Here is an 8,732-nt window from a genome sequence, read left to right as displayed (position 1 = left end):
TTTTGTTTCTGTTTTTTTTTGTTTTTACTTTCATTTAACTTCGCAATAACTTCAAAATGGACTTATGATTAAATGCAACAATTTACATGTTTTTTTTTGTTGTTTTGTTTTGTTTTTTCGTCGTCTTCGGCGCTATTCACTTTCACGATTTTTTTGTATATGTTTCGTTATGCTGTTTTTTTTTCTTGTTCGGAATGTGTTGTCTTATTACTTTACATCGCTACTTTGTGTTGTCCTTTCTGTGTGTCCTGTTTTACTTTCGTTTTGCACATGCTTTTGTACGCGTGAGGAAATTCTCTTTGTGTGCGCGATGCGATCTCTCTGCGCTTGTTGATGTGTTTACGTGTATGGTGGCGATTTGTTTTGGAATTAATAGTATTTGTGTTTTTGGTGTAATGATTCTGATTAAGTTTCTTTTCTGTTTTACTCCAGAGAACTATAATAGAATCAAGCGCATCCTTGCTCCTCCTAGTAGCGTCTTTCCTTTCCATTTTATGGCTGCGGTTTTTACTTCGCTTCGCTTTTAATCAAGTATCAACATCAAGATTTCAAAGTAAAATCAATTGCTTGTATTTAGACAGTATGGAATGAACAACAAGTTTTATTTGTCTAGGCGAAAATGGGATTTTTTGAACTCAATTGTATTCTTTGCTTCTGTATCACTTGCTCACAAGTTCTTGTGTGATAGGTCGGTTTTAAGAGTCCGCGGTACGGGTCTTATTTGCCTTTGGTTTTGCTACCCTTTTTCAACTCACTTTACGAGTACAGTTCAAGCACGGGTCTCACATATTCAACAAGTTCAGAAAGGGTATTCTTTAGCGTTGCCATTTTTTCGGTAACAAACGGCCAGCGCAGCGTAAACAATAGCATGCACGATGGCGCGTAGCAGCAGTGTAGCACTTAGCGTGTTTATAATATGCAGTTTTTACTCTCTTCCCACCATTGCGATTAGCTCAGCGGTCAGAGCGTGAGCGTTACATCACGGTATGGAAACGAAATGGAAAATTCTCCGCAATAGGTTTTTTGGCGACGAAAACAATACCTCACAACAGGATTTTGGACTGTCAACATCAAAATATCGCCGCCACACAAAATTCTAGTGCGCATGTGATTTTCCTCTGTCAGCAAGGGTCCGACTCGTACTTGTTTGTCGTCCTTTTTGTAGCACTTCTGTGCCATTAATGTGTTTTTTCTTCTCTCTCTCTCTGAGCGATAACTGTGTAGAACATCCTGCACGAAAGCCTCATTAATCAATTATTTGTTCTGAGTTGTTGCTTTGCCTTATTGTTACTTATATTTTCTTGTTCTTGTTTTTAGATTTTTTGTTTCTTTTTTATCTGTCTAAATAAGGTTGCTTACTATCGATTTCATGTTGCTTCCTTTTTGTACATCAGCGTACAGTTCTTGAGTCGCCCAATTGTTTCTTTGTTAATTGATACAAGAGAAATAGAGAGAAAAATATATACTGTACAACAGGGTGCAGAATCTCCTCCCCTAGCCAGTTGGTTTCCATTTTTTCGGTTAGATATTTGCTAGTATTAAACCACTTAAACCGGCAAAATGATGCGCGCTGTATTGACATTCCCGACTAGTTGCTTGTTTGCTTCTGTTTCCTTTCCTTTCCTTGCAGATTACTTTTCTTTATGCGCGCCATCTGCCGCGCGACGTGCGTCTGTATATATTTTTCGCGATTATCATGCATCAACTCGATCTCCGAGTCCGATTTCTAACCGTGGTGTGTGGCTTCGTGTCTAAACCTTACTTTATGTTATATGCTGTTGTGTAAGAGCAGTGTGTGAAAGAGTCAGGTGGTCGATCTTTTCGTCTGATACGTTGTTGTGACAATTGTTATTCATGTTCGCCTCATAATGTTACTACGTGTCTCGTTCCTCCGTTCGCAAGGGTTCATCGGAACGAGATCGACACGCTTCTTCTTGTAGATATATAGTTTGCATTAAATAACTATTTAAGTGAATAGGCTATATTTTTTGTGTTTTTTCGCATTTTCGTTTTAGATGCTATGTGTACTTTCCTTATGATATTAACTATCAGCCAGCGCAAACTCCGGTTTTTTGACATACATCCGCTTCTTTTTTCTTCTCCTCTCAACCTTTTATTGCAGGCAAGAACTATTCACACACGTGTGCTGGTCTGATTTCTGCTAACATTCTGCGCTACTATTGCCAATATCTCGGGTTCGGATTAATTCAAGAGATGCAACTCCAAATCTAGCGAACATTATACTAGCTGTCGCCGGTAAAATTGTGTTTTGATTACTCTACATTTTATGACCACCACCACCACTTCTCGTGTCGAGTGCTCCCTCTCATCTAAGTTATCTCACTGCATGTAATGATTTTCACGTAAACTTTGTTACTGTTGTTGCTGACTTTTGCGACCATTGACTTGTAACGGACTTTCTTTACCACTATTCTACCGCGTTTTTGCCCTCTTTTTTTCCTCAAATACATTATTGTTTAACTAATTATTTGCTTAAATATAAATGCCTTACATTTCGTCCTTTACTCACAAATCTGATTTCAACTGTTTGCTTACTGTTTTGCGTCTGTGTGTGTGTGTGTGTGTGTGTGTGTGTGTGTGTGTGTGTGTGTGTGTGTGTGTGTGTGTGTGTGTGTGTGTGTGTGTGTGTGTGTTTCTGTTCACATCGTTTTCTCTTTGCTATAACTACCACACATTGTTCAGCCCTTTCGGTAATACGAATAACAAATTATACACAAAACTAAGATCTCTAATTAACTGAAACGGAGCGTTTCAAACTTATCGCAAATTATTCTACCATTTTTTTCATACTAGCAATAGCAAAGTTGAAAAAACAACTATCTATGCACCATAAAGAGTAATTCCACACAGATACTTCCAATGATCACGAACATAGTTTTTTGCTTTTGCTCCCCTTGCATGCTGCATAACAATTGACGTAACAGTATCGTTTTCCTATCGCTTTTTTCGATCATTTCCACACCTATTCTTTGCCATCCAGCAACTCTACGTGGCACAGGTAAGCCTCATAACGATAGACACTCGATCTGATCAACCAGGTCTAGCTTCTTCTTCTAGATTGTGGAACATAATAAATAAAGTATGAACGGAATCAACAAATGTAACATTGTAAAACATTACGCATCAAACGCATACGTTAACACACGTGAAGTGACCAAATGTACCATCAGCATGGAGGGGCTTTCGTCTATATAAACAATGTGAAACATTTCCTAAGCCGACGATTCCCGACAATCATCCCTATTAGTTTTGAGGGGATTGAAATGTTTTACACACACGGCTAGATCCAACTGCGCCAGTATTGGATGCAGTGTTTGTAAGCGTGTGTACACGGGTCCTTATCGCATTTGCATTTGCATATGATGAAAGAGATGTAAATAGTTTGTTCTTTAGAGTTACATTTACTTTGCATCATTATTGGGCAGTATTCAATTCTGTTCTGATTTCTGATTTCCATCCATCTCCCATTTCCCTTTGAAAACGAAATTTGCTGACCTCCCGCACTTTGCAATTGTAATGTTGCAAAACGAATTTAGTGAGCGGCAACGCGGCTGGTCTGCTCATAAACAAAATTGTTCGTACCGTTGGACACTCGTAACTATCTTGCAACTACAAAGAAAACACGGACACAAACAGGAAAACAAAACAGACAAAACAATGTTAAACTACAACTCAGACTGTTTCGGGACGCTTCCCGAGGCGCGCCGTGCTAAGGACAGTATAGTACAGGATAAATTGACTATTCTCATGTGCTCATGTACCGAGAGTGAGTGAGAGTGCTGTTATAATCTGGAAGCGCATAATTGCACACAGAATGCAGTTTGTTCTTGTGAATATGAAACAAATGGACAACTACAAACGATTGCCGCCTGCCTATTCCGGAAATAATTAACTATCTCTCAGCTTCAAAGTTGGGAGGATCGTCAACTAAAGGTCAAACATTTTACCGCAATTAGCGATCACTCCGTGTTTGCCGGCCCTAGCGCGCTCTGAATTGTTGGCGCATGTGTTCTGATTCTTGTTTCATGATTCTTGTGTCAGGATATCGTGCGGGGTTGTTTACTCTCCTACACCTGAACTCCATACCATGTACATATCGTGTGCCTGTATAGATTTATCGCCTATTCTAAAATATACTATTTGTTCTCTTAGGTAGTCCTTTTTGTATTTGTATCTTAGTTATTAGATTTCTGCTTCACTCAATCCTAACCAGTTTAACTCGATCTAGGGACAAGTAGCAGTGTATATATGTGAGTGAGTGTTTTATGCGTGTACGTGTGTATTTGTTTCTGTGTGTCGAGAGACCTTTATCGAATTAATTATTATCACACATTTTCTTGAACAATTTACGTTTAATGGCGTTCAATTGCTGTTTCCCCGACAGTTGTTTTGTGTCCTAACATCGAACAAAATAAACGTGCCATTGCACCACCAGAAAGCAGAGCCGGGATATGCAAAGATACATCCAACGTTCTAGCCTCACACACTAGTACAGCACTCGCGTTACACACGCGATATTACCACTCTTGACTGCACACGAAACAAAAATCAATACAATACAATCTTGGATAATGTGATTATCGCCCTTCATCATGTAAAAGCATGAATACATTTCTGGTACCGATATACGCACAGGATGGTCTCTTTGTTGGTAAGCTGGGCTTTTCTTCCTCATGCACTTATTTACGTTCACATTTATTGCCATTGTTGTCATATTAAATGTATTCCATCACTCCCACCTATTGTTTCGCCATTCTAGAAGAGAATTAATTTAACAGAATCAATCCGTTTTCACTAGGGATCTTGATGTTTGTGTTTATAGCAATTTTAGCATTTTGCTCCATCTTTCGCAACCTTGTAGAATTATCGGTTCAACAATAATATACGTTGTTTGAAAATTGCCAGAACGTAAGGTTAAAGATGCTGTAGAGCGCAGCTAGAGGGCTCTCTCGTATTGCTGCACCAGATGTACACAGACGGCGGAACCTTTTGGCCGGATTTATAATATGATCCTCCCTGCTCAACCATACCGAGGAAGCAGAGAGGGAGGGTTCTACGTTACCATTTTCAAAGGCATGTCCGATGAGTACGGCTGAACAGGCAAGTTTTAACTTAATTGTTTTCTGATCCAGATTGCTTCTTCTCCTGTCAGTGTTTCTGTAGTGGTGTTTATATCATGTTGAACACGTGTTACCGAGTTTGTTTGTTTTTGGTTCTGGTGTCATGTTAGTAATGTTGTGTGCTCTTTCACAAATAATTGCCCGGGTGCAAGAGCAGCAATTGCGGTGCGACACCTGCAAATAATTAGAACGCTTTTAGTATATTTGCCAAACTTCCGAACGCAGGATGAATATGGGATGTGAAAGAGGAGTAGTAGTGGTATGAAAATTATTGTTTTGTTATGCGGTGTTGGTGATTGTAACAGAATCAATATACTCACTTTAATGTGAATCGAATGTTACATTAAATAACATAAATCCAAAGGCTTTTTTAATTCCTATAAACCTATAAAAAACATTGTTGGAATTGAGTGTGATTGATGAGCCTATGGAACCAAAAAAGAAACATAACTAATAAGTAAAAATAATAATTACTCTCGTGGTTTTGTAACAACTTTTCATATCTTTGTATGTTTTGTTGAAATTTCAGTTCAGTTTAACAGTGTATTTTTGCATCTAATCCAGTTGTGCTCTGTAGAACAGCGTTATAACACTCACTTCGGTACATATAAAGATAGCAAATTGTAGTGTTTAATAGTATGCAAGCACAACCGAACATGAATGTACCGTCCGTTTTGTTTTTCGTCCGATTCTCGAGAACGATGACACAGATTTTTAATTCACTTGCATTTTGTTCGTCCTTAAGGCAGGAGGAACTTGCTTAGAAACCGAAGTATCCAGTAATGGTTGATGCAACCACAATCAGTAGAATGCTGAGACATACCAGAATAATGATCTTCTTCTGCTCGATTCGAATGGATGGCCGTCGTTTAGGATCGATGGATCACACATTAGAAGGCGACGAAAATGAGCATATCGGTCGGCGCAAGAAAAGAAAATTCAAGATAAAATAAATAGAACACCAAGAATCTGTTTCATTTAGCTACTTATATCTTGCACTAATGAACAAAACATGATAAAGAAAATTAATTTTTAATATAACAATAAATCCGTATCAAAAGAACAAAAACCCACTTTTAATTTAAATGCAACATAATCATTTGTGTTTTGCATCGTTTGTTTGTTTTCGCATTTACAGTACTACATGACTCCACAACTAAAAATGAAAATAATAGTGAATACGGTCTAATCGTCCCTAAGGAGTCATAAGAAATAATATTATAATTAACACGCATCTAATGTTATCACATATCAAAAAATGCGTGTGCGTGTATTTTGCTAAACGAATTTATTTACATTTGACCTAACTAAAAATGGGAAGTACACATTCCTCTATGTTACAGTCGGCTTTTGGTAGCTTCGAGCATCTATCTAGCAGCTTTACCAGGTCCCTCCCCCTATCCACGGGAAAAGGCAAGTGCAGAATCGTTTTATGCAATCGGCAAAATTCCTCTAATTGGTTGCTAGCCCTGTACACAAGAAAAAATCGACCATAAATAAAAGCCAAAAAATACATGATGTGACCGTGCGACGGACGTGAATGGACTTTGTGGTTTTTGCACACTACAACTACGGCTGTATTACTGCTTTAGTGCAAACATACACTTGTTGATAATTATTTCATTCTTTGGTCTTCTTTTTACAATCGAATGCAAATTCTCTTCCACGGTACACTGTTTCTATAAACGAGTAAAATTATATAAATGAGCTGTTTCTGACAACTTGAAAACAATCGAATATTTAAGCATACAAATAGAGCACGCAGAGCTCTATCACATAAACGGCATTGTAATCAATTCTAATAAATGTTTTTAAAAAAATGGTAATGTTAATATTTGATCTAAGAGCAAACTGGTGACGAAACGAACTCGTCCAATTGAAGTCCATTTTAATGAAAAATATGCTTTTGCTCGATAAACAAAACCAAACTTAGAAGCAAACTTATAAAACTTACATATGTTTTGTGTGATGTAAATGGAATATTGAGTGTTTGAGTGAGTGGGGTTTAAGGGTTTAAGGTTTTCATTTGACATTAAAATGTGTTATGTACCTGTGACAATTTACACAATATTCAAAAGAGATAGAGACACTGTTGTGCTGAAGTGAGTATTATGAGAAAATTAGAGCACATATGAAGAGGAGTTATACTGTTTTCTATCTTGATTTTGGTTTCTTTGTGGGATCTCTCTATGTCAGGTCCGCTGCTCTGTGCTGCTCTGGGCTTTTAATTGTTGTGTTCCTCTATTTTAATAGTTTTGATTGCAGCGCTTGTTTGATTGCTTTTCGTTCTAACGTTTTTGCTGACAGATTAGCCGTCGAATAATTTTTGCCCCCGTTGGGAATAGTTACTCGGTCGGGGAATCTCGTCGTATTAGCAACGAATACTTTCGATTACGCAAAATGGTGATGGTTGTAAATTGATCATTGTATCTTGCATCTAAAGCCCTGGTTCGTCACGCGATGTAGAAATAAGCAGATTGACGAATGAAGAATAGGCGACGTTTGAAATGAATTGTGGTGGCTCGTTTTTAAACCGATGAATGGCTTAGCTGTTATTTGTTTGACAATAGTCGCACATAATTTGCTGCCCAAAACATTGCTTCCTCCTCACTCCATTTCTTTTGCTCCTGGCACAATCAATCCTGCGATCTGTTATCTAAGTTGTTCACACACCATAATTGTTAACAGGAGAATCTACAATGTAATTGTTTGCCACACATTGCTTCAACATGTTCATTGCCGCTCTTCATCATTACCGGTAGACAGCTGCTGCGTTGAATGCATAACAAACTAAAGACAAATTAATATTGGTGGTATGGATTTCAGAATTAGACTTGTAATATGCTGCCTCATAGGCGTCGTTTTTCTCGATTTCGGTACACAGTGCCATCTTCGCTGCAAACTTCGTCTTAAAAGCATTGCCTTATAAGATGTAAGATGATTTGCCGATAGGCGAATACTTCAGTGGTTCTCTCCTTTGTCACTGTGTTTCGCACAGAATGAACAAAACTTTCTTGTTGAGTTTCTCTCTCTTGTAGGCAAACACATCGTTTCGATAAACTTCTATAAACAAACAATGTGTACGAAATTATCTGCTCTTAATCTCCCTTATTTTTCTTTGATGAAGCGTTTTTGGTCATTTTCTGTTATACGCAATGCATTAGAAGAAACCACGCGGGTCTACTATTCAACTCCAGAACCATTCCGTTGTTTTCGCCGTGTGTGTGTGTGTGCATGTTGCAACATTCACTTTGTTTTTGTCTTTTTCAGAATCCAACCGTAGAACCAGTTTTGTGTGCGCTGTCCTGTGGAATCCGCGCTTCAATCTCATCTCTGTCTTTGTTTTACATGAAGTAGCTACTAACGTACGATGCCACAATCAGCCCAAGCACGGTTAAACAGATCAGGATCATAATCTTCTTCTGCAGAGATGAAAGTGCAACACATCAGCAAACGTCATTAGAGGTGTTCAGTGTGTGATTTTGTGTGTTTGTCGGTGGTGGATCGGTGTAGGGAGAGAGAAACAGTTTCAATTTAGTGATATACATTGTATTGCTGGCTACCATATGTATAACAACTACCCCAAAGATA

At 38.2% G+C, this 8,732-nt stretch overlaps 1 protein-coding gene across 1 annotated transcript in view; it reads right to left on the bottom strand.

The window, feature by feature from the left end:
- Window positions 1–8,732, bottom strand: part of LOC128303465 (syntaxin-1A) — a 29,770-nt gene continuing 21,038 nt past the window's right edge. Inside the window, exons 9-10 of the mRNA XM_053040428.1 lie at window positions 7,192–8,563; window positions 1–5,315 (exon numbers count right to left, since the gene is read on the bottom strand). Of these exons, the coding sequence (XP_052896388.1) occupies window positions 8,486–8,563 (78 nt within the window). The 3' untranslated portion in view covers window positions 1–5,315; window positions 7,192–8,485. The remainder of the gene's footprint in view (window positions 5,316–7,191; window positions 8,564–8,732) is intronic.

This window comes from Anopheles moucheti, chromosome 3, assembly GCF_943734755.1.
Source record: "Anopheles moucheti chromosome 3, idAnoMoucSN_F20_07, whole genome shotgun sequence".
Taxonomy (NCBI): Eukaryota; Metazoa; Arthropoda; class Insecta; order Diptera; family Culicidae; genus Anopheles; species Anopheles moucheti.
Note: the sequence above shows the minus strand (reverse complement) of the source record. Positions and strands in the feature narration are given on the sequence as shown.